This window comes from Desmodus rotundus, chromosome 4 (assembly GCF_022682495.2).
Source record: "Desmodus rotundus isolate HL8 chromosome 4, HLdesRot8A.1, whole genome shotgun sequence".
Classification (NCBI taxonomy): domain Eukaryota; kingdom Metazoa; phylum Chordata; class Mammalia; order Chiroptera; family Phyllostomidae; genus Desmodus; species Desmodus rotundus.
Genome location: NC_071390.1, coordinates 125,792,900 through 125,820,475, shown reverse-complemented (window position 1 = coordinate 125,820,475; position 27,576 = coordinate 125,792,900). Strand labels below are relative to the sequence as shown.

At 35.8% G+C, this 27,576-nt stretch overlaps 1 protein-coding gene across 3 annotated transcripts; it reads left to right on the top strand.

Annotated features, from left to right (window-relative positions):
- The first annotated feature begins 9,377 nt into the window (after positions 1–9,377).
- On the top strand, positions 9,378–26,933 carry SULT1B1 (sulfotransferase family 1B member 1). Of its 3 annotated transcripts, XM_045185511.2 has the most exons (9): positions 9,387–9,492; positions 9,700–9,846; positions 11,558–11,758; positions 12,038–12,163; positions 15,406–15,503; positions 17,042–17,168; positions 17,793–17,887; positions 21,200–21,380; positions 24,601–26,933. In XM_045185511.2, the coding sequence occupies exons 3-9, from the start codon at positions 11,611–11,613 to the stop codon at positions 24,711–24,713; spliced, it is 888 nt and encodes a 295-aa protein (XP_045041446.1). In that variant the 5' UTR covers positions 9,387–9,492; positions 9,700–9,846; positions 11,558–11,610; the 3' UTR covers positions 24,714–26,933. The 3 variants fall into 3 exon arrangements, with proteins under 3 accessions (XP_045041452.1, XP_045041446.1, XP_024433226.1); XM_045185517.2 differs by lacking the exon at positions 9,700–9,846 and having other exon boundaries at positions 9,378–9,492; XM_024577458.4 differs by lacking the exons at positions 9,387–9,492; positions 9,700–9,846 and having other exon boundaries at positions 11,452–11,758.
- Positions 26,934–27,576: the final 643 nt, after the last annotated feature.

The window sequence follows — 27,576 nt, the reverse complement described above, 5'->3', positions numbered from 1 at the left end:
CATTAAATAGTTTATTTTAAAAACTTACACCAGGCAATGCATTCAACAGGGACTCTTGCCCAACTATACACTTCATCAGGCCGAGAGTGGACGAAGTTCAGATGTGGGGATGGGTTGTCTTCAAAGCTTCAGAGGCCAGGGGGGAGGAATGATGAGGTAAAATTTGGGTTATTAAAGTGCAGATTACATGTTAATAGAATATATCACCCTTATGTTTTCCTGAGGTAGTTTTTTTTCGAGGAAATAGAAACCTATGGCAGAAGCATGAGGCAGCTGCTTGCTCACCTTTCCCGTGCTACTAAAGGAAGAATCAACTTGCAGTTCAACTGCTTCTCCCCTCACCTTGGAAAAGAGAAGGGAAGGTCTTCAAGTCAAGCCCTTTAACTCTATGGTAAGCAAGAATGGGGTTACCCGTCCTGTATTTTTAAGAGTCAGAGTGAGTGTGTTGTTCTTGTTCCAGGAAATCCACTATGGTCTTCTATTTCTTCCTAGAAAGGGTAGTGTGTGCGCGCGTGTGTGTGTGTTGGGGTGGTGTGGAGAGTCTGGACATCAGGTTGCAGACTTTGTTATTCTCTTCTTCAGGGGCAAGATACGGTCAGGAGCAGAGATCTCCCTCACTATCCAAATGTAGAGTCTTCTAGGAAAACTTTTGTAAGCTGACCTGGTGTAAAGCAAAGAAGCAATTTGCCAACAAGAGCACAGAATAAATTGACATAAAGCACAGGTGCTCACAGACACAATCCAGAGCTCTGACGGCTTGATGCTGAGTGCAGTTCACAGGGAGCCACTCGTGCTGCTCAGGGAGCTTGCTGCCTGTCTAAAGGCCAAAAGAATGCTTAACACTATTTTTGATTTTCACCTTTTTTTCACAAAGCAAAAATCCTCTTCAGATATCTTTCAGTTACTGAGAACAGGCACTAATGCAGGTCTTTTCTAAAAGGCAAATAGCCTAAAGTGAACTTTGAAAACACAGGGGATAGCTATATATACAAAACCCACAGCTGTCAAATTGGGCTTTTCTCTTTGGCAGCTAAGAAAATAAACACTCCTGTAGCACCCAAGGTTACAATTTTAGTGCTGAGACAGTCACTGTCTACTGTTCTGTAAATTCACTTTTATTACTGAGAAAGAAAAAAAAGAATACATACCCACGTACCCATACCCATCGTCCCAAGAAGCCTGTCTTGCCTAATCAAGCAAACCTCCCTTGCCTGAGGAAGAAGAGACTACATTTGGTTGCTGGCAGCTGTATGTGAGAACTTACTTTTGTGCTCGTTTTGGTTTTGTGTTTACTCAAAAAGGAACCAGTGAAAGAATCTGGCTTTAAACCCAAGGTTATCATCTAGACATGAAAGCCGTGATCTCACCACTGCACTATGTTCTCACTGATGGCTGATTACTTGGACTTTGGGTCAAATTAATGATTAGAGATAAAACAGTATCAGATTAGTTGTATTCTAATATTCACCAAGCACAACTGACTAAGATTAATCTTTGTCTTTACATCTAGGACTAAAGCTCTCATTAATATGTTATAAAACTATATAATTATTAACATAATCTAAAGCCTATCATTCATCAAATATTTACCAAGTGCATTCTAAGGTCAGGACAGCTGCTAATCCATAGTGCCAACAAATACACTTGTATTTGCTGTACTCTCTATAATTCCAGAAGGTACAATTCATATTGCACCACACAACCCAGTGCCGCACGCAGCCTGGACCTTAAAAGACATCCACTTCATAGTGAAGAATAAGCCTTAAGTTTTGCCATTAAGGGACTTCGAACTAGTATAGAACAGTGAATTCCTTTGTTTTTTGATGACTTTTAAGGAAAGAATATCCAGATTCTGTCAGGCTATTTTTGAATATTTTCATTTATTTCCCAGTCAACAATTTGTATTTCTTGTGGATATTTCTTTATCCAGTAATGGCCCCTCATTGTTATCATCCTTCCTCATTCAAGATAAATGATGTGTACAGGTGTAACCGAGCAAACAGCGGCCCATCCACATGGCACCTTGGCGAATAACCCAACGATCACTATTGGAAGGAACAGGTTTTTATTTACAATATTCCAATCTTGGGGGGATCAGACCACTTATGCTCATTGTCCTCCTTTCCTACAAGACCCAGCACTTCCCTTGTTCCCCAAAATGCTATAAGCCAAAAGCAAATCCAGGACTTCCCTACATTCTTATCTTAAGCCAGCTGCACAAACAGTTCTCCAGGCCCTCTGGAAGGTACCAAAGTTGACGGTCTCATGCAACAGCTTTCTTCTTCAGCATTCAGGGTACCTTGTCATCAGCCTCCATGTTATAGTCCAGGAAAATATGTGCCATGTTACACTGGATCATGGTGAAGTCCAGCAAAGCCATAAGTCCCGAGGGTCAGATAAAGTCCAAGTCTGCAAAGCAGCAGGTCAGTGTCTTGCACGGCAGAATGTTTGATGACTTCAAAGTCAACTAGAGAAGGTGCGATCAGGACAGCACCATGCCATTCCTTCCCTTACTACTATACCAGGCCACATGACCGAACAATCCCTACAAACTGCACAGCTACTCCTCATGACCGGCAGCATGGCTCCTCCTCTACAAGCTACACCTTACTTCTTCCTCCTCACTCCTCCTCACATGGCTGCTCTACCTCACCACCGGCAAACTGGCTCTTCTCCTCATGCTCAGGGGTGCCCGTGCTTAGTTTTAAATCCTGACATGGAGCTTCCACCATGACATCATCTCCAACTCTTCCCACGATGAGCTATATTCTCCAGTTTTCCGTGTGGTGTACATAGATTTAGCTGCCATCCCCAGTCAGGGCAAGAGTGACTGACTGACCCAGGGGGACCGCCTCCCTGGCTACATCACAAATCAGGATATATCTTGAGAGCCATGCCCACCTTGCCCCAAGGAGGTGGCACAGGCATTATCTTGCCTTTGTTATGCAAAGTATCTTAAGCCATATAGTCTGCTATCCCTGTCCCCCAACAAAGGGCAATGGGGGTTTGGGAGGTCCCTCAGTTTAAACCCTGTCTCACAGGGATGTCAATATCCAGATGAGGGACTTCTTTAATTCTGAGGAGGAAAGTGAGGAAAACGCATTTTGGTGACTAATGTGTCAACATAAGAACCATCCAAACCTGTAGAGAATTTTTGTGAGTTTATTTGAGCCAAACTGATGAAAGTTGCCAGGAAGTAAAACCTTAACAGATTGAGAAATGCTCCAGAGAATGGCAGTTTCTCAACTTATTTTATACATTATGGTTAAAGGAGGAGACATACTGGGGTTACATGAAATCCATTGGTGATAGATTAGGGAGGCAGGAAAAAACAAAGTGGAAAAATCTCTGGGATTGGATATAAAGTAAAAAGGATTGACACACTTTTTTTACATTGGCGAGTATACCATACTTAACAATGAACATTTAGGGCACACAGAGATGGTATGAGGGAGCACAAGATACCAATGGGGGGCTCCTGTGGTCTCTGCTCTGGTGCGAGGTTGTGCTCTGGGTGTCGGAAAAAAGGAAATTATCTTGACACTCCAAAGGTATATTATTTTAGTTGCAAAAACACAACAGATATCTTAGTTAAGGATAAAGATTAACCTTTGTTGGGGAAAGACACCAGCCTAGGACATGACTACCCATCATTAACTGCTTTTAGTTAATAAGTTTTAATTTCAGGTCATCCTTTATGGTTACTTTAGGTCTGTGAGTTTGTAAGGCTGCCAAGCAGGCCTCCCTTGGGCTTGTCAGGTTAATATTTGGCCCCTTTTCTTCCACAACTATCATGTAACTCTCCTTCAGAGAAAAACATAGACTCATCTCCATTCTAATCTCAGCCTACCCAGGTCAATAAAGTTTGATGATACAAAAATTTCAAGGAGGTGACTCTTACCATTATTTCTACCACAGGTGGAAAAAGATGGCCCTGTGCTCAAGCATTTGAATGGAAGTAAATAGTTGCAAGAAAGATTAGTTTCTTCTTTGGACTCATAAGAATGCTAACAGAAAAATTGTATACATGCAGAATCTCCTGCCATAAGACCAAAGAAATCTGGAGAACATAGGTATTAGGATATTAAATGCATACTCCTAGATTAGAAAAATAAAAAGTTTGTCCTACAATGTAAAAGGGAACTAGGAAAAACATCATTTGAAAAAACTATCATCACTTTTGCCTTGTGTCAAATAAACAAAAATAACTTTTCCAGTTACAACGTTTTTCTCACTTCCCATTTTGAACATGCTCTTTGAAACATTTAGGACATTTATTCAGTAGTACCAGGTTCACAACTTGAGGGTGTCTTTTTTAAAAATGCAGTGAAAACTAGTGTGCACTGTGTTCATTACAAGCATGTGTGGCTAAAATTTAGAGGCCTTTTTTCTTACCAATACATTTATAGAAAACAAGTATGTATTCAGCATTTCTTTGTGTTTGTCTTAAGTATGCAATTCTTTAAAAGCATAAAACACAGTCCCTGTCTTCAAAGAATTTATCTACTTATAACAGAAATAATAAAAAATTAAAATATATCTATAAATATTAGGCTATTATGCAAAACTAAATTGCATACCATACTTTCTATATGAAAAGTGAACAAAGTTAAAATGGCACCTTGGGGAAATATTTATCAACAGCACTTAAAATCACAACATAAATATTTCAATACAAAAATAAAAAAAGACTTATAACAGTTTGCTCACTGTCTAACAAATACTAGTATAGTAGAATAACAATAAAAAGGCAAGCTCTGATGTAATTAAAGAGATACAAATCAAAACAATCAGATGACAAGTTTTGCCTGTAAGATTGTACAACACTACAAACGTTTGCCACATCAAATGTTAGCCATAGGGTGGATAAATGGTACACTGGCTTTCTGTCGATGAGAATTTAAATTGGTACAAACTTTATAAAGTACATACATTTGATTTAACAATTTTGCTCCTAAATATATTTTTAGAATTAATAGATAAGTTTTCTTAATAGCAAAATCCAGCTAAAACTGGTATATATAATAAAATATTTTATGGGAGAAAACATGTGTAAAATTTTTTAGAATAATATTCTGTAAATACCCAAATATTAATAATGGTTGTTTCTGTGGGTAATATTTGGAACATATTTAAATTAATATTTTCTTTATATTCTAGAATTATTTTGCAATATGCATATATTAGTTTTATAAATAAAAATGCAAATATTTAAAATCTTGAGTGCCTTTGAAAATTTTATCTTTCCCGTCTACCAAAAATAATTTTTTAATTTTTATTTAACTCATCATGTTTTTATTTATTTATTTATTTATTTATTTTACCAGACAGTGACATCGAAAGAATTCAAAAATACTTCTGTTTAGAGTGGTTAATGTATATACAGCAAACATTTCTAGGAAAAAGTAATATACTGTGAATCTTTTCTGTGTTTCTTAATCTCTCATTCCTCTCTATTATTTTATTTATTAAGGCTATATGACTTGGCAGTCACAAGTCATTTTTTGAGTTTGATTCTTTACCTAATATTTATAAGATGTTACCAAATCATTTAGAATCTCTGAATTACATGTGCAAAATTTGAGCTATTAACAGATTGAGAATGCCCTCAATAAATAATTGTGTATAAATCAGCAAAGCAAACACAATGCCTTCCTTTTTCCTAGTGCAGTGTGTGAAAAAATGAACATCATAGGTTTGGTGACTGAATAATTAAATAATGAATGGATAGATAAATTAATGAATGGGTTAGCCATATAATATTAGTATCTTCTTTAAAGCAAGGGAATTTTTATTCCTGGTTCTTAAACTGTGATCCTCAATCCAGTAGCATCAGCATTATTTGGGAGCTTGTTGGAATAGCAAATTCTGAGGCTCTACCCTAAACCAACTGGATCAGAAACACCAGGGATTAGGCCCAGTAATGTGTTTATCAAGCTTTCCAAATGATTCTGAAATGTTCTAAAATGTAAGTATCTCTTTCTTAGGTTGTTTTCAATTATTATATACTGATTGGTATTTGCTGAGTCAATTGATAATGTGGTTGTTGGATAACCCATGCACATCTGAAATTAACAATGTATGCAAGAGTTTGCAAAGTGCATCCCTTGTGCATCCCAGAGTTACTACACTATTCTTGACTATATCCTAAACTGTAATAAAATTTCTTTAAAAAATTATATTTTGTATAAAAATCTATGTAAAATTTTATTCTGCATATAGTATATTTTTTAAAACTAAGAGAAATTTCTTTAAAATGACAAAATGAAAAGTATCTTCAATCTGTTTCAATCGGTTGGAGAAATGCCATTGAATTGGAATATGACTCATTGCATTGAGTTTATTTCAGCAATGTGACTGAATTGAAGTAGAGCACCATATATAAGATTAAACTTACAACCAATTTAACTTTCAAACTTTGGCATTACAATATTTTGAGAATCCAGTCTCTTATGAATATATGTATAAAAATTAAAATATTGTTTTCCCAGGTTTGTTGATCATAAGGCCTAAAACACATATTTTGCCAAATATGGTACATGGCTACCAGGTGGAAGCCTAGACACAAAGTGGTAATGTTACTAAAAGTTCACCCATCAGTCAGTTTTTATTTTTTTAGATATATCATAAGAATGGTTTTTAGTGAGGGAATATTGTTGATGATAACATTTTTTAAAATTTTATATGACATTGTAAATGTAATGTTAAACTTCTCATAGTTCCATAATCAGTTTTCTTCCAAACCACTAATTTGTTTTGCAGCAATTTTTCCATGAAAAAAATTAGGTCTGCATTGCAAGAAGTTGCTTGTGATTTTATTCTTTAAAAAAATAAAAGGCCAGTAAGTATATATTTTAAAGACTAATTTGTTTCAGAGATTTGTTCTTTGTTGGAACATTATTTTTCTTCATGGGAAAAAACTGACAATTCAACCCAAATAAAGAAATCTTACCAAATTAACATCAGTGTAGTACAGTAAGTGTTTAATGTTTTCCTTATTAAAAAATAGGACTTAGCTTTTGGAGGGTTGCTACAGCCTACCCAGGAAGCGAGAGCTGCCATATCCCTTCATACTTCCTGTTGCAACCAATAAAGGCTGTTCATTCTGTTGAAAAAGTGGAATCCTTTTTACAACATATTTCTTTTCAAACACATCTGGTAAACATACTGAGAAGACCAACGTTTAGAAGCAGGCCATGCAATGGATATCAGTGCGGTGTGTGTCTGGCTTTGATGAAAGATCCCAATTACAGTGTGGTTTCTGTACAGAATCTTTTCATTATGTCAGTCCATAGGTACACCCACGTTTATCAGTGTATACATTTTTATGAGAACAAATAAGCAAACAAGATTAACAGAAGCCTAATTATTGTATGGAAAATTCCTTTATTAGTGCTTCCTTATCCTTCATATATTTGACGCAACAAATTGACCTAATTGGCACACCTTTCCCTTTGCTGCCCCAGCAGTATGACTTAAAGCTACAGCATGAGATTTCACAATTTTTCCCTTATTATTTTATGATGCACATATTCATGTTACAAGATGATTTTAAAATGAGTTCATCTAAGCGAGTTTTAAATATTTGTTAGAATTTTCTTTATTTTTCTTTTTCTTTTTGCTTTTTCTCTTTCTTTCTTTCTTTCTTTCTCCTTTTTTTTTTTTTTTTTGCAGAGGCACGGAGGTTAAACTTGAGTTTGGAATTTGAAGCTCAGGCATGCTGGTTTTAGAGTCCATCCTCTTGCCCATTAGGTTTCTCCCACTGATTGTATGGTGCCTGCTGCTGTTCTGCATAGCTTCGCTAATTGTGGCTGAAATAGTGCAATAGTCTGTTTTACTAATAAGTTTATTTAAGAGAATCTGAGGTAGAATTGCACAAGGTCTCCAAACTCTTCCTGATTTCAACTTCTTCAGATGTCTATTATTATCTTGCCTATTTCAATTGGTTTTTTAACAAACACTGAAGATTAATTTTTAATAGCAGATCTGTGTATCCAATTGAAGATATAATTTTCTGAACTTTTGTTTTTGGTGGTGGTAGAACTGTATTGACCATGTAACTTTGGACCATGTCATTTGATTGTATGGTTGTCAGGAAGGGGTGGTGATTTATGGGAGGTGATGTCTTAATGTGTCATCAAAAAGAAAAAATTTAGCCTGCAGTCAAAACATCATGCCAAAAATGAACTAGCTTAGGGAATATCTCAGAAAAATCATATGTTCAGAATCCTCAAAGAGAGCCAGACTGATATTAATATATGATGGATCTTAATGATCTTCAGATTCATATACTGGATGCACTGAGGATTATAGTTTCCATAACTGCAACAAAATGCAACTAACCCAGGCGCACATAGATACTTTTTCGTTGTGTTTTCTCTCACACATACTTTTACCCTCCACACAAACTAGGAAATAAACACTTGCTGGCAAAAAAATAGAAATCTATTGGTAAAGGCAAAGTCTTTTATAAACACAAATACGTCTTTAAAATTTCTTTAAAAATCTGTAAGTAAAATGATACATATAAAAGAGTATGCTAGTTTCTTTCTGGACTTTTTGACTTCCCCAAGCCTACACTGATCTAATTGCCAGGGCAAGGGGTTGGTGCTTGTAGTTGTACCTGCGTTCTAGACAAATGTCCTTAACAAAAGGATTGATGACAGAAACCAGAGCATAATAAAATCTTATAGGGTGATTGAGGTAGGGGGATGGAGGGCAGGAGCATACTTCTTCCTCTCCACACACACACTTCTTGTTCGTTGCTTCTCTTACATCGATGACTCAGAATACAAAAACAAAACTAAAAAAGAAAAAAAAAGAAAAACCCTAAGAGCTTTTATAAATGATTACATTAAAAGAAAGCAAATACTTTCTGAAACCATTAGTTCTGGCCTCTCTGTTTCTCCTGCCAAGATTGTTATTTCCTCTTTAGCATACATTTCCTCTTTCCATGATATTGGAAGCTCATGTTTTTTCCAGGCAAACAGACACACACACACACACACACACACACACACACAGAAACAACACAACTCTTCATCATGGCCAAAATGATTAGGAGACTTGCTTATACATTGTAGAGAAGCAACAGTCTTTCATCTACTGACCCTTCTGGTTCTTTCCATACACACTCCTTTCAGACCCTTTGAAACCTTGTGGGAACATTCAAATCTAGGCAATCTCTGACTTTGCTGACTCTGGCCACAACCTTGATCCATTTCCTTCTCAGGCCTTCCTCGCTCTGCCAGCTGTTGAAACAGCATGACTTGCCTTTGTGTGTGTGTGTATATAGTTCACATGTTTCATATCTTAACTGCCTGTAAAGTCACTGACAACTAGATTCGAATCATATCCTGCAACTTATTTTTCCCCTCCCAGGACTCCCTAGCCCTGCCCTTCCTGGACTATTACCAGCTCCCAGGATTCCTTTCAACCAACAGCAGCACCACTGCTGACAGAGAAAAACAAAAAGGGGGATTAAATTGTGAGGTAAAGTTTGCATTTTAAATCTCTCTTCTTGAAGTTTTTATCTTGAATCCACAGAGGGTTATGCTCTTTAAATGATTTTGCTTTCAAACATGCTTGTGATTTGAATGCTTTTGCCATGTTTCATTTTTCCCACAGGAAACGCAGTTATTGTTATGTTGTGCAGAATTTCTCAGGTTTTAATGATCACTGTTATTTTTCTGGGCTCAGTTGGACTGTCCTGAAACATGTAAGGATTACCTTCTCATGAAACATTGAACCTCGTGAGGGAAAAAGGATCCACTTCGAATCCTCACTTCTCTCCTCTCATTCTCCCTCCACCCCTACAAGCAAGCGTGGGCCCACACGCACTTTCCGGTATATTGAATATGTTGTTTATTTTATTTATTTCAGTTCCTGGGGTTTGATGTGGACCAAATAAAGCAGGACTTTTATAGGTGAGACACATGGAAGAAATATTCTTTTCTCATTAAAAGAACCATTCAGCTTTGAATGCAGATGACTCAGTTTCTTCTAGGGGGTGCATTGTTTTTCTTTTTTTCTTTTTCATTAATGTTTTTAAACCAAATTTTACACAATTTAATTTTCAGCCCATGGCTTAACTTAAATAGGAAGACCCGCTAGATCATATAGGCTATAATCTATAACCACATAAAATTGTTACTCTCTGGTAGGATTGATCAGATTTTTTATGAACTAACTTTATATTCAAAAATAAACATCTGTCTTGAACCAACTTCCAATGCATCTGGTTAAATGAGATTAGTTATCTTGTTTTCCAGCCCTACTCTCGGGACCCATCACTGCATGTCAGTATGAACTCATCATCATCTACTAGTCACAAAGAGGCAATGTTAATTCAGGACTAACCCTCCTAGGTTTCTGAACTGCTTACATCCACATCCCAGACGTGACTATTTAGATGAAACTAAGCTGCCTTAGTTTCGTCTTGTTACTCGCACCGTTCTCTGACATTTTTGCAGCATGGAAAGCTTGTGCTTTTTGTCAGGGGGAAGTTTGCTTTGTCAAAGAAAGATTTCCTTATAAACTGTGAACCTCTTATTTGAATAAGATAAATCATGAACATTTGTTGACTCTGGGGAGAGCCCACCCATGTTAGCTTTGCAGTATGACCAAGTGAGCGGAGCTGGAAAGACTGAAGTCTGTTTCTGCTTTGCCACTAATGTGTTTGGTGTCTTTAAGCAGACTCTGCATATAGTCACTATAAGTGTATTCAATATGTTTGAAAAGTTAAGACAGGAAACATATAATCATTCCCAAAATGATCTTTGGAGATGAAAACCACGATGCCTGAAAAAATGCATAGGATGGGAATAACATCAGATTACACATTCTAGAAGAAAAGGTTAGTGAACATAAAGGCATAGCAATTGAAACAGAAGGAGAGAAAAAGATTTCAAAAAATGAATAGGACATCAGTGTGCTGCGAACAACTCCATGGGGCCTGGAGCTTCAGAAGGAAGAGTGAGAGACAGGAAAAATATTTGAAGAAATAATGACTGTGAAACCCACACTTCTAAAAAGCTCAATAAATCTGAAGTGCACATGAACACACTCACACCCAGGAAAACAACCACACCAAAGCACATCATAATCCAATTGCTCAAAACCAGTGATAAAAAGTAATCTTACAAGCAGGCAGAGAAAACACATGCATTATGTACAGAAAAAGAATGGTAAGAAACATAACAGATTTCTATAAGGAAAAATGAGGCAAACTAAAGTGTGATTATGGGTGATAGTCCAGATAATTTTTGCATTAAGTACAGATACTTTTGAATATATTTCTGTGTAATATGGTTTTTAAAATTCAAAGTAAGGTAGTTTTATTTCTTTCTGAATCTTCCACCAAAGACCTTTGTCCGCTTGTCACTGAGCCAGTGGCTGGAATTGCAATCCTCAGCTTTATACCCACAAATACGCCCTTTGTATTTAGATCTCTGTGTGCTTTGTGTGCTAGAGGCCAATTTTACTTTGTTAGATTGCCGTTTCTTAAGGATAACTTTAGTTACTCAGCTTCTGGTCTTTGTCCTCTTTACTTTTCCAGGATTTGATTGTCAGCAATTATTTTGTTAAGAATTTGTACAATCTTGTAGAAATATGGCCTCCCTAAAAGACGTCCTGAGAAAAAGTTTGAAGGTGGTCCATGGCTGTCCTATGGTTTATGCTTTTGGGAACAACTGGGAAGAGGTTGAACAGTTCCGCAGCAGGCCCGATGACATTGTGATAGTCACTTACCCCAAATCAGGTGAGTTTTGTGGCCTGACAAATGCAGGTCTGACTTCAGCCTTTGTTGCCTGAAAATAAAGTTCTCTATAAAACCATTATCATCCTCAATAAAATTACTAAGCCCATCAGTCAGTATAGCCATCTATTTGAAAGGCATTAAAATGGGCATCTGAGGCATAGAAAAAGAAACTGCAGAATTAAATTTCTAATAGAATGTATTCAGATGGCAGGCTTCCAACAGGTACTTTCCCCCTCAGATTCAGGTGATATTTATAAAAAATGTTGCTCTTTGACACAGGTACTACTTGGGTAAGTGAAATTGCAGACATGATTTTAAATGATGGCGATGTTGAAAAATCTAAGCGAGATTTTATAACTGCTAAAGTTCCAATGTTGGAAATGACTGTTCCTGGACTAACTTCAGGTAATTTTAAACCATTTGGGAATTATAATTTTGTAGTATTATTTTTATAACATGTTAATTATTGTATTTATGATTTCCACTCAAAGAAAATGGAGTAAATTTAGTAACATAAAATGAAAGTCTGAAAACAGTACAATACCAAGGCACATAGAGAAACTACAGTTTTAGTGCATGACATATTCCAGTATGATAACAGAAAATGAATGAGTTTTGTTGTAGGAAGCAATTAAAATTTGGTTGATGACATTAAAAAATGTTTATCTTTTATTGACTTTTGTTGTATAGAATTTGGTATATTAGAACAATAAGCTCCTAATTTAGGACTTTGCTGTAGTTAAATAAGTAAAGAAGTACAATGCCTCTCAAAAAGTAAAATTTAATTATTAGTACAATTTAATTTTCATTTCACAAATGTTTATTAAGGGCTTCTAAAGAACTATGTACTATTATTGTATGGGCTAGATACAAAATGATTAGTAAATTAATGTCCTAAACCCAAGGAGATTATTAATTTTGGGACATTAAATAAGTAAATAAAATAACAATATGTGAATATTATGGATCTTATGTATCCAAAGAATAGGGCTCTATGAAAGTGAAAAACAGGAGAGTTTACTTTAAATTGAGTAATTAGGGATACTGCTCCTGAATTGAGACCTAATGCCATACACATAGTTGGAGAAAACATATTTCAGGAAGGTGAAGTATTTGTTATAAAGACCTAGGTGCTGAAAAGATATTGGTATAGTAGAGGGAATAAAAACAGCTACAGCAACCTACAACAGCAACGAAAGATGGGAAACATGAGACACAAAACGATTAGAGACTACACTGGGACAGATCATGTAGGGCTTATAATCTTTAAGAAACTATGAGCTAAGAAAGAATCAGATGGTTTCTTGTAGGCAAGTGGGAGAGGTTAAGCAGTGAGTCCTGGCTTTTCAACGCTGCTGGAAACCTGGAATAAGTATGGTGGTGAAGTTGTTTATCAATTTAAAGAGCAGAATCCAAATTCTCTACCCTGCTGGAGCTTGTTATTTACATAGGCAGAGAAGGACCGACTGGATATCATTCATTCTGTGTGGTTGCTTGAAGTCAGAGAGCAAATGCTGAAGCTTGGCACTAAAGGATTACTCTGGGACAAGCAACCAAAATAAGTGCAAAACTGAGTTAAGACACCAGAGCCACAGAAAACCATAAAGAAATGATAGTATCAAATGGATCAGGGATAGAGGAGTGGGGATTGTTGGTGGGAGACGTGGTTGGAGGTGGATAGTGAGGCTGCGCAGCATCGCCAGAGAGTGAATTGGTGCGGTTCACCAGGTAAAGGAGGATAGACTGGCACTCAGGTTTACTCTGGAGCCTCAATGTGAATACTTGTAGTGTCATTACATATTCCCAATATTTATATTTGTGCGCATAAAGGGTTCATTTAAAGGGTCTCAATAGCAAAACAGTTGCAAGACAGAAGAGGCTGAGAAACTTTTCATTGAAGTTTAGGGAGGGAAGAGGAACAATAATGTAGGAAAAACTTCATAAAAGAAACAGATGTAAGAGTTCACATCACAGCATTGAGGAATAATGAGATGTGGAAGGTTACGATCTCTCATTTCTATATGCTGAATAAAGAGGCTGGAACTACTAGGTCAGTAGAAGCATAATGAAATACCTTGTGGAATTTTATAGCTGTATAATTAATTTACCAGATAAAATTCAGGATGCCCAATTAATTTTTAAATTCAGAAAGCTATTTTATTTAGTAAAAGTATATCCCAAATAGTACATGGGGGATTCTTATACTCAAAGGCGCCTGTTGTTAATCTGAAATACAGATTTAACTGGGATTTTTGCATCTTTATTCCCTAAACTTGCCTATCATATCTACATTGATATTAAGGGGTTCTCTTAATACAAGTGAGAGCTATGCCCTGTTCTCTATGGAGCTTTTGTTGGTGAAGAAAACAGGCTCTATCCCTGCTTTGATGGAACCTCCATTCGAGTGTGTGTGTTTGTGAGTGGGGACAAGGAAGACACATAGGAACTGACAATAAACAAATACGTAAATGAACTATGAAACATAAACAAGGGCTGTAGAGAACCTTTTAAAAGGTTGTTTTAACAGAGAGACACTGACTGGCTTTTAAGCATGTGCAATACAATTTTGTTAACAATTGAAGCATAGGATTGCTTTCAATTAGTGAGTCAGATAAAATTTTGAGCAAGTATGTTGTCATATGCAAAAGGTGGGAAGATAATGCAGGATTAACAGGTAATCTAGAGGTTAGACAGGATATAAGTAATATTGTGAAAAATATGCATAGGACTTTAAGATTCATTGGATGTGCACCCTGAAAGAGGAAACAATAAATGAGATCTGGGTGACACTATAAGAGATGACACCTTTAACAGATACCTGGGATTAAGGCCTCGAGTCCCTTGTAAGAACAGTAAGTGGAAAGGGTAAGCCCAGCTCTTCCTAGTCTATGTCAGAAATTCTCTGAGTATGCCTTTACTCCACAAGTACCTTCAGACTGGCCAAGTCACTTATGTAGTGCAATCCTTCTGACTCTAAACACAGAAAATGAATGGATGCCTTCTGTCTCAGAGAAGTTTATATATCCCTTCTCCAAACACTTAATGTGAAGCCAAGTTCTAGCACATATTAGTTGTATGACTGGAGAGTTCAGCTAACACCTAAAAGTTACACAACATTTTCGCTTTGCATATGCATATAACAAATACAGGAAATAATGAAAATGCAGATGCGACAGCTGAAGCTACACAAAATGACATCATCAATACTATAACAGCTGATGCAAAACAGTTTGATGTGAGACTTACTAGGTATTAGTATCTTTTTGACATAGACAAAACATTTTTATAATTATTTATAGTATGCACAGGTATGATAAAACTCCAAATCGCTAAGGTGGGTATTATTACTCCTCATTTTGGAAGTGAAGAAAGTGAAGCATAGAGACTGGGATACTTTCAAATTTCTCACAGTGCATAAGTGATTGAGTTAGAATTTGAATCTAAGGGGGCTGATCTCCGAACCTATGCCCTTAACTGTCATGCAATATTACCTCTTAGAATCCAGATAAACAATGCCTATGATTAGTTCAAAATTAAGCAGAATTGTATACTGCTCAAAAATATTTTGAAGGGTTGGTTGAGAAAATCAGGAAATACAGGCCCATTGGAGACTCTAATATCTTTATATAGCAAACTAAATATTCCAGGTATTGAACAGTTAGAGAAGAATCCATCGCCTCGTCTTGTGAAGACACATCTACCGACTGGTCTCCTTCCTAAGTCTTTCTGGGAGAACAACTGCAAGGTACACTCCAGACCACCAGCCAATTTTTTAATGACCCTATTCTCTTTGAGTAAATAATTGCTCACATGTTTCAATGAAAGTGTTTCAATTATTTTAGCCTAAACTTACATACTGAAGTTTTCCAAAGTTATGCAGCAACAGAATTCTCATCTCAGCACACTATCACTACTGTTATTACTATTGCTACTGTTATTTCCTAGCTGTCCCTAGATGTTTTGGTCTTCTCTGAAAACTCTACACAAGGATGTTGGTATTCAGATTAGCCATTCCATCTTAGGTGATTTTAGTAGTTTGTGATGTGTGAGGAATTCTCTGTAGTTGAATTTTGTAATGCAAAGTTGTTCATAGAGTCCCTTCTTACTCTTTTTTAAACAGATTTAATTTTTTTCTACAGCAATTTCACTTATTTATAGACCAATTTTAGGTTCATAACAAAACTGAATGAAAGTCAAAGTGATTGTGCGTACATCCCTTGCTCCCACACATACTTAGATTCTCCATTATCAGCGTCTCCCACCGGGTGCACATTTGTTACAATTGATGAACCTACATTGACACATTGTTATCACCCAAAGCCCGTATTTTACAGTAGAGTTCATCCTTGGAGTACACTCTATGGATTTAGACAAATGTGTATATATATGTGTGATCATACATTACAGTATCACACAGTGTAGTTTCACTGCCTGAAAAATCCTCTGTGCTCCACCTATTCATCCCTCGCTCCCCCAACCCTGAAAACCACTGATTTGTCTCTATAGTTTTGCCTTTTCCAGATTATCTTATACCTGGATCACACAGTATGTAACATTTACAGATTGTAGTCTTCCACTCAGGAATATGCATTTACGATTATGACTTTTCATGACTTGATAGCTCATTTCCTTCTAGTGCTGAATAACACTATTGTCTGGAGGTACTACAGCGTATTTATTCACTCACCCCTACTGCAGGACATCTTGGTCATTTCTAAGTTTTGGCAATTCTTAATGAAGCTACCACAAGCAACCACATGCAAGTTTTTGAATGTGCCTTATTTTTCAGTTCCTTTGGGGAAATACCAAGTAGTGCAATTGCTAAATTGTATGATATAGATATGTTTAGTTTTACAAAAAACCCTGCCAAAGTGTCTTCCCAAATAGCAGTGCCATTTGCATTCCCAGCAGCCATGAATGAGAGTCCTAATGCTCCACATCCACACCAGGGTCTGGTGCTGTCAGTGTCCTGGGCTTTGTGGTCATTCTAATGATTATCGTGAAGTGCTGTCTTAATGTTTTAATTTGCATTTTCCTGATAGCACATGATATGGGACATCTTTTTATACTCTCTCTTGTGTCTTCTTTTATGCTGCCTTGCTAGCTGTTTAACAATTTCATTGATTTTTTTTAAGAGTCAGCTTTGTTTGATTAGTTTTCTCTAACATTTCCCCTGTTTTTCATTTCATGGATTTCAAATATGTTGCTTTCTTGCCTGTATGTTAATTTTTATTGTCCCAAATAAAACAGCATTCATTTGATCTCTTGTTCGTCCTCTTGCAGATGATTTATATGGCTCGAAATGCCAAGGATGTTGCAGTTTCATATTACCATTTTGACTGCATGAATAGTTTGCTCCCTCCTCCTGTTACGTGGGAAAAGTATCTGGAGAATTTCATGGCTGGAAACAGTAGGTACTCCTTGGCTTAAAATTAATGTCATTTTTTTCAATTTTAAATAATACTACTATTACTAGCATGACCTTTTGTTTTCTAAACTCTTATTTTTGCCAAATCAGAAACAAGTATGTTCAAATACCATTTAAAAAATTAAATCAAATATATCTAATATTTTGCTATGACTTTCAATATATAAACCTGGTATTAAACATTGGCTTAATGAAAATATTATCTAATCTCCTTTCAATTACTAAAAACCCAGTCTTAGTTTCTGCTCACAATAGAAATTATTTACCTTTCCCAAGCAATTAGTAAAATGTAGCAAATCACTTATATGTATATTTATAGTATAGATAAATAGCCGATATGAGTACTTTATAAAATAATAGTTTCCTTCCATGTTGGAGGTCAATGTATTTTCAATTGAAATACTTCCTTGTACTTTATATATTTTTAACCTGATTGCTTATAAATTCATATCTGGTTGATTACATATATTTTCTAATTGGCTTTATATTCTGAGTTCCCTTGGCTGTTAAATTCCACAAAATGTTTGTACAATCTAACTTATTGCTCAGAAACAAATCTTTAATTTTATGAATGCTTATGGACAGAGACTGTTTCTCTGGTTTTAGTGGCCTATGGCTCCTGGTTTAATCATGTTAAGAGCTGGTGGAAGAAAAGAGAAGAACACCCAATACTTTTCTTATACTATGAAGATATGAAAGAGGTAAAATGGTAGAAATTCATTATGGATAATTTCCCACTACATCCTGGGGTGAAAGGATTAATATAACATTTTCAACTTAATGTGTGGAGTCCAAAATGATACGATTGCTTTTCCTATTCTTCATGCCTGCTTACCCAAATCTTGTTAAGACATAAATAACTTTCTAATTGTGAAAACTATGACGTTTGTACTCCTCATATTCTTTTTTAACCATTGTGTTTACTTTGAGCAGCTTTTCCTTCTCAAACTTTCTTCTTCATTTAACAGGCTATCAACTCCTGGTTTTCCGATGGATCTCTCTCTATCACTTAGTCGTTTTTCTTTTTCAGCTGCTTGGTCTATTTTGGTGCTCATTCCATGCCCACTGTCGCCAAAACTATTTATGTGCTAATGGCCCTTCAAACCTTTATTTTAACTTCTACCCTGACTTCAAACCCATGCTTTTATTACAATGATCTCAACTTTAGCATGTTTAAAACTAATCTCATCTTGCTTCTTTCTCTCCAACATGTCATCCTCTTCGTTTATTCTCTCTTTTGGCTAATGATGTTATATGTCCATTCACTTCTCAAAGCTCAAAAATAAGTTGTCCTCATTGACTTCCATACAGTGGATATAGTTCAACTGTATCTTCAACATCCCACTGGTTCACATGCCTTATCTATTATATCCCTTCCTTTATTTTCTTACTACTTGCTCTTAGACAGGGACTCATAGGCATTCAGCTTTCATCCTGTATGAACTAGTATCACTTCAAATACTACTGCAAAGTTCCAGGCCTATTCTGGAGCTATTTTACTCAAATCAGGCAAATGTGCATGCACACATGGCAAAGATGTTTAATCCAAGTTTCTCCGCTTCTAAAAGCCTAAATATACAAATGAGGATTTTTTTAGACTTTCAGATTTATGATGGAAGGTACCATATGTACCATTCCTGTGACTGCATCTGCAGTACCTAATACAGCACCCACCCCATAAATAAAGGCTCGTGGTCATTTGTTGTATGAATAACTGATCGCTTGAATGAATGAATAAATAAACAAGTAAGCAGTAATAACAAAAAGTGTAGTGACAATTCTACTTTGCATACCAGAAATCATGTCCCAGGTGAAAAATCCCCTGTCCTGAGTATTTCTGAGACCCCGCAGATTATTTCTCCCATCTTATTCAAGAGTTGTCTGCTCTTCTGCTCTGCACGGGCTCCCACCCTCTATCACATTTGTTTGCAGCCCATTGAGAACCTATGGTCTAAATCTTACCAGTGCTTGAAGGAATTAATGTAAATTTGCTGGCATACACAGCTGCATGACTAAAGTAGTTTTGATTAATCAGATTAAATTATGCATTCTTTATAAGAGAGATAATTGTTCTTCTGTACCAAGTATCTCTCTTCCTGGACACCTGAGTAGTACTTATTAGCCTTATGAAAAGAGCAATTTTAGCTTCTTAATATAGGCCCTTTTCTCCACAGAATGGAGAAATACATTTCCTGGGCTGGGCTGGTATCCAGACTCTGACTCACGTGCTGTCTCCCACATGATGTTCTCATGTCAACCTCTTCTCTTTGTGTGGCTAAAGTGCCTTATTCAAGTCAACTCACTTATATTAATTTACAGTCTGTCTTAGTCAGCTTTATAAGCATATCCAAATACTTTGAACCCCACTCAAATCTTCTATATGGGTCATAATTAAAAGCCAATATTTTTCTAACTCCAATACAGACATTCTTAGACAATGTCATATAAAGAGGTTTAATAGAACCACATAGAGCAAAAGTATAATTATATATCAAGAATAAAATTCAGAGAGAAGTCCGATAGTTTACATCAGGTTTTTAAGTGTCTGCATAAATTCTTGATCAACAAGGTGAAATAGAAATCAGCAGAGGAAGATTCCATAGGAGCCAACACTCTGTACTTGAACTGTTTCTGGTTTATAAACTGACATCATCATTCATGCTTTGACTGTGGCGAGATTATTCTCCAAACACTTTGAATCACTAATAGAAACTGCTATTTGCCCATCCATCTGTGTGTTTCCCTAGTCTTACTAACTTCTCTTTTGGCTTTTTTGCCCCTATCATGATTTCTGACATTGTACTCATTCTAAATACCGCCACCCCTTAATTAGACATCTCATTCTCCTCTCATTGAGGCCTCACACATAAAATATTACCATAACCTCCCTTCTAGGGAACTCCCTGCCAAAACACACACATGTGTATACATGCGCACACACATATGCACAGTTAATAAGACACACTCTTCAAAGCTGCTGCTTCACTTTGTTATTACAGACACAAATCCTTCCACAGGACATCCAAGGGTGTTCTCAGTTTACACCCAGTTTATTTTTCCAGTTCCATACCTCTCTCACTCCTGCGAACACACCAGATCTAACTCTAACCATTCTGCTTTTTTCTCCCTTGAACACACTATGAGACACTAACACCTCTAAGAGATTTAACTGTTTTGGTTATTGGATATTCACTGTTCAGTACCACAAAAGACCACCCATCTTGGTAAATTCTGACTCATCTTTTTAAACTCAGCTTAGATATCACCTTTTCAAAATCTTTCTATTGTATTCATGCAGATTTTGTTTGTAAGTCTAAAAACTTACAAATATTGTTTATGTCATTAAAATCTGGAAAATGATCCATTTCTCAAATTTGGTTCTTTTATCCTCAATGGTTAATAAATAATTTAGGTCTTAATATCTTTGCACATTTACTAGAGTTTATTTTCAATAACTAGTGTCTAAGCAAGGTTTAATCAATATTTATACTTTAAGGAAATATACTTGAAATTGTCCATGAATTTATCATCTTTTGTTTTTAAATATTATTACTATACTCTGGCTTCTCTTAAGATCGTATAAATCTTTCACCTTTTAAATATTATTACTAAAAACAAGAAAAAAATTTTGATTAAAAACAGAAAAAGGAACTGAGAAGAATAAAAACAATTTGGTTCTTTAAGTTATACACACTTCAATCTGATTACAAATGAGCTTAAAATGGCATTTAGGATTTTTTCTCTAAGTATTGTTAAATTTTAGCCCAAAGTTTCTTCTTATTATACTTTAAATATAAACTAAAAATGTAAGATTTGTAACAAACAACATTTCTACTCTATTTTTGTTAAACATAAATTATTTTTCATACTTATAAATATTTTTTTTAATTAAGAGACCCAACCAAATACGGATTCAACATTCAGAATAAATGTTTAAGAAAAACAGATTTAAATATCATATTCTTTTACATTATCTTTGTCATTTTCTTGGATGTCTCTTTACCCACTAATAGAATCCAAAGCAAGAAATCAAGAAGATTGCTACATTTCTAGACAAAAACTTAAATGATGAAGTCCTGGATAAGATCGTCCATCACACCTCATTTGGAATGATGAAGGATAATCCTCTGGTGAATTATACACATATTCCAAATATAGTGATGGATCACAGCAAATCTCCTTTTATGCGCAAAGGTGAATATTTTTCTGAATTTCATTTCCCTTTTCACTTTCTTATACGTTGCTCTGAAATGAGGATTCACTTCGTGATCTCTATCAAATTACTTAGCCAGTTTGGGTATCAATTCCCTTGTCTGTAAAATAACAACATTAAAAATACTAACCACAAAAAACTGCCACATCAGATTAGAAATTATTAAAGGAAATAATGCATGTAAATCGATTGTCAAAATACCTTGAATATTTGATAGATATTTCTCCTCTTATTTACTACTCTGCTAAAAGGGAGTGGTCTTGTCATTTCTGATATGAGTCGTTCCAAATTTGTTGTATATAAATCCTCAATCTTTGTCTAAATTGATGTAAACATCTTTCTCTTTGTGATAAATTAGTGTCAGTCAGTACAGTACTGTATTATTTTTTAAGATTTTATTTATTTGTACAGAGGGAAGAAAGAAGGGAGAAAGAGAGGGAGAGAAACATTTATGTGTGAGAGAAACATTTATCGGTTGCCTCTCACACACCTGCAACCCAGTCATGTGCCCAGACTGGGAATTGAACCTGCGACCTTTTTGGTTTGCAGGATGACACCCAACCCACTGAGCCAGACCAGTCAGGAAAAAGTAGCATATTCTTTAAAGACCCCATGTCATTTAGAAAACAGTGGTCACTTTGTTAAAAAGGATTCATCAAGATAAAGAACCTTATTTTTTTACCCTATGGAAAATTTTTGTTACCTAAAAATACAGTCTGAATTACAGGAAACATGGGATCTAAATTTAAGTTGGGAAGGTGACAATAGAGGCAGATGGCATTCATTGTTGAAATACAGCGTTGCTTCCTTTGTGACTGGTTGTATATGATTTGTGTTATAATGTTTTACTAATGATAAAAAGAATGCATTTAACAAATTATTAACTTAAATTTGAGAAGTTATCCACCTAATAATGCCACCCTTTGATTTCAGCATTCTTTACGGAGTTGAGGGGAAAGGGGTAGAATTTCAGTTGGTGCACTGGGAAGTAAACATAACCCTAGGGATGAACTGTATACAGGAACATGTGAAAGAAAACCGTTAATTTTGAAAGAGTTATATGGCTAAATTATTTTGTGAAACATTTTTCTCCAAAACCTACTAAAATGGAAAATATTTCTAGTGTTTTAAAATTGTTTTTAATTTTTTAAGACTACATTTACCTTTGGAAAAGTAAACTCTACTATAAGAGGGCAAAGGAAGTTTTTCATTGTCAATGGTGCACTACAGCAAGGAAGATGCACACATATTTTCTGGTGGAAGAGTCAGAAAAACAATCTTTATAAAACAAAGCAAATGTTTATCCTGAAAGATTGTCGAGTGGAACTTCTAGGAGAGTTTTATTCTTAGTCATATGAAAACTGATACCACCACATGATCCTCATTGGGGTATAAATGTAGAGGAGATAAGCTCAGTACCTGAATTTTAGAGTTTTTCTAATTTCAACCTAAAAAAGTACATGCTGGTCTAGTGAGAGCATGCCCTCCAGAAGTGGTAAAGAACATGTCCTTCGTGGTCAGATTGATCTGGAATTGATCCAGACTATGCTAGTCCCTGAATTTATGACTTTGAATACATTAATCAGTCTGCCAAAACTGTGGTTACATCACTGAAAATACAAAGTACTAACATCTATGGCACAAGTTTGGGGAGAAGATTATGCTAAATAATATGTAAGTGTTTGGAATATTTTTCTGATCATAAAGAATACAAAAAAGTAGCAAGTCTTATTAAACATTCTTATTAAAGGGATAAAGATTCTTCTATCGATTTACTCATTAATGCATTCAATAAATATTTAAAGCATATACTCATTCATTAATTTACACAGAGGAAACTCTTTACAAAGACCTACATGTAGCACATGTTCTCTAGAATGTGCAAGGTTGAATGACACATGCATCTGCCTCGGAGGCTCATAATGCATTGCAGGCGGCACGCACGCAAATGGATGCTGAGAAGGGCTCAAAGTGAAATGGCCAAAGGGCCAGGAACACTCAAGTCTTGAATGATGCAATGTTGGGTAAATCAATGTTATAATTTAGTTACACTATGGTAAAGGTGGTAAGAACAGGATAGGTGATGTCCAATAGTTATACCCATGCCCCAAACTGCAGCAAAAGAGAAATATCTGGGCTTTGCCATCATTTACTGTATCAGAAAATGTACACTTTCCTTATTCTTATGAAGCAAATGTGTTTGCATGTGGTATGTAATTTATACTCTAACTGGAAGATATTGGAATATTTTATATGTGACTCTTTATTGTTTAAGTCTGTGCTCTCTGTTTTTAATATCTTTGCAGTTGTACTATCCTGAATATTTTTACACTACCCTCACATATATTTTTAAGACCACTTGTCATCTGGTAAACATAGAACAAATTATAATAACCAGGAAAACAACCTAAGGGGAAGTATTTCATTAAAAGGACTTGAAATTTTCATGAAGTCATCACAAGTTAGTATACATTGCAATTGAGTGGGATATATTTAATATTAGTTATTTCATAATATAACCAAGTAAATGTTTTCCTCCAAGTGCCTTGGCAGTATGTTAGAATTTATTTATTTTTTAAATAAATATTTATAAGCATCCAAGTTTAAGATATTAAATAAGTTCATATCACCAAGTTTACTTTTGTAAAGATCATTCATGAGTGTTATGTTTGATGTTACTCTTCTCATCCAAAATGCAAATAAAATATAAGTCTGGTGAACTCAGAAATCACAAGTCTCCTCCAAGTATTCTACATCCTCATTTATGCCTTCTGGGAACTGATACTTACCAGCTCTCTGTCTTATGGATCGGTTGTGCAGATGAGCACTCCTTTGTACACTTTCCAAAGGAACTCATGATATAAAATATGTCCTGACTGGTGTACAGTTGTAACCCTATGACCCAGGACAATGAGAAACACTAAAGAATCTCAGGAAACTACAAATTAAACAGTTCATAAATTTAGACAAGAAAATTAATCCATTTCAGAATATGTCTATAAATGTCAGACTCTATAGTTATAAGGCACTTTTTAGATGGGAGGAATTACCAGTAAAACAGAAATGACATTTTAAAATACTCAAATCCAAAGGAAGGTCTTTCTTTAACTTTTCTAACCTTTTCTTTTGCTCTATGTTAGCTTTTCCATCATAATGGAAATATTTTATTCCTTTATATGTTTTTGTACTTTTTATTTTTAGGAATTACAGGTGACTGGAAGAATCACTTCACAGTGGCCCAGAATGAGAAATTTGATGCCATTTATGAGAAGGAAATGTCTGGAAGTACACTGCAGTTCTGCACCGACTTTTAAAGAACCTAAGCTGCAATTGTAAAAGAACCAACCTGTAATTTGTTGACACGGGGTCAGTTATGACTTGCCTTGGGCGATCCAACGGGTTTTTAAAGAAGCAGACATGCTTTTAACACTTTGATTTTTCAGTGTCATTAATCAGTTCCCAGTTTTGCTCCTGACTCTGAACTTCTAAATTCTCTAAAGTTAAGGCCAATCATTACCTTTTTGTAAACTGTTCGTGCCTTTTCCTAGACTAGTACTGCCAAGAAAGTATTTACCCTACCCAATTTCCATATATTTTGGCTTAAAATTAAGTTTTTCTCCCTGTTACCCAAGTAACCCAAGAAATTTGCACACTGACACTGTATTTCCTAGCTCTGCCCCAATTTCCCTTTGCTGAGTATTTGACTCTGGACACTCTGTTCCCCTGCTGTCTCTGGGTTTCAAGTTGTTCCCTGAGTCATAGCTCATGTTTTTGCAAACTCTCTACTGTGATAACATGGTTCATGTCCCAAATCATGTGGTTCGGACACTGGAACTGTTTTTATTCCGAATCTGAGTATCCAAATTTCAATTTCTGAGTTTCCAAAGATGAAAGGTCTATGTGAGTCTCCTTTGTACTCTTCTTCCCTGGGAACTGGAGCTCTACCCTGAGAGCCTGACTGAGGACTGGAGCCTGTTTCCTGGGGAGAGTACTTCCCACATCCAACGAGCGTGTTATGAACTGATGAAGATTGCCTATTGTTGTGCACTGGTCTCCGTTTGGGGACTTCAGTTTATTTCTTCTTGGTTCCAGTTCCCTGGGTCCTTACTTATTCTGGAGATGAGTTCCGACATACGACCGACACCCTGAGCCACAATTGAGATTCTACAGTAACTTGGGTTACAATATTTTGCTTCCCGAGGTGACTCTGTGCTGTAGGCCTCTGTACCTGGAATAGCTCCTCAAGCTTGTAACTCCTCTTTCCCAATTCCAGCAGAGGACTGGTCCAATGCCAACTGCAAACTTCCTAGGAGTGATATGTCTGTGATTCTGGAGATAGTTGAGAGCTATTATCTATTGTTTGCATTATAAATTACTTCAGGGAATGAAATTTGTGTTTATGTTTCTTAGACACCTGTTTAGTAGTAGTTAACCTTGAATAGCTCAGGGTATTGTGATCCAGTTACAACTTTCTAGAACACTCTTATGAACAAGGAGGTAAAGCCAATAATGTATCTATTTGATTTATTACCTTTATTAATAATAAATTAATATGGTGTAAACTTGGGATATTATGGTTTGTTTTTGAAAAATAATTAAGTATCTCTGAACTAGCCTTTCTTCTGTGTAATAGATTAGCTGCACTAACTGCCTTCACTAACAATGTGAATACTTTCCACTTTCCTTAGTTTTTCCTTGTGGACATATGTCTCTGTACCTGGACTTCATTCAAAAACCTTGAGTGAGCCTTAGCTATACCTCAGGTAGTTTTATAGGTACTGGAGATAAAGTGAGAAAAAAAATAGAATTTAGATTTTCTTTTACCTTTCTTATAGGTTGTTGCCTCTTGTCCATTTTTAAATCTTTGTTACAAATGGCAACACCCTGGTTCACTCTCTCCTGAGCTTACAGTCCACACCACACAGTAGCACTCCCACTAGAATTCCAGCTTCAAGTGTCCCTAATCTTTGAGATCATTCAGAGAACTGCCACCAAATTACCTTTCCTAAAACAATGAATTTATCATTACTTCTCTTTTCCAGCAGTCATTGGTATAATTTTTAAACAGAACCACTTATAATAATCTCCTTTTCTTTTTCCTCTAACCATAGCCTGTGATTTAAGGACAGTGATAGCAAATACATGGCAATGATGATTACTGTCTCATCCATGGAGCCTCACTAAGCAAGTCAAGGAATTGTTTTTGTAAGAAGCCACAGTGTGGCTTAAATTGTTTTCATCATGACATTCAAAGCAAGTGCTAGCACTGGTTCAGAGTACCTATGTGATAAGTACCTATTGTGAACCTTTGTCATTATTGATAAAAGTAAAAAAACGAAAAAATCTTCCAAGGGAACAATAGTTTGGATTGTCCTTTAGTGACCTGCTTAAACTTTAGAAAACTGAATGAATGAGATTTTAGTTATCTGTAAAATTAAGTAATTGGTTTGTGTTTCTTCCACATTGTAAAATTATCTGGATGTACTTGCTATCTGCTTTGTGACAACAATAATTAAACTCTTCACATGTGTAAACATGTACATGTGTATACATGAAAACACACAATACATGCATGCATGTGTACATATCCCATTGGTTCTGTTTCTTTGATGAATACAGTACATATTCTAAACCTTATTGCTATTCTGCATTTCCATGAAAGTTTTGGACTAAGTCATTGGATCAGCCCCAGTTATTATGTAAATATTGTGAACTTCCAATGGGTTAGAAGTCATTTAAGACTGTAAGATTCCTTCTCCGTAACTCTTCTATCAGGTAAAACTGTAGCACAAAGCACTCAACCTCTTATGCCAACATCTACTGACAAGGAGGCCAAAATGTAGCCATATCTCCTTGTCCTCTGCCCTATTAAGCACACTACGATAGTCATTCTGAAAGATGCTCCTGAGTGAGATGGAAAATTTACTTAACAGTAGTGGGAATCAGGTGACCAGGTCAGAATTCTAATTCTAGGGCATCATTCCAGTTGTCTGGTGATTTTTAAATTTTAGCTTGTAGTACCTTTGAAAGAACAGCAAAATGACTTCACCAAGACCTCATATAGTCTTTAATCACTGATGCTACATTTTCACTTAAAGACAATTATTTAATCTGATAAACATTTCAAAAGTTGAGAAAATTAAAGTGGTCTTAATTAAGATATACTGTTCCTAATTA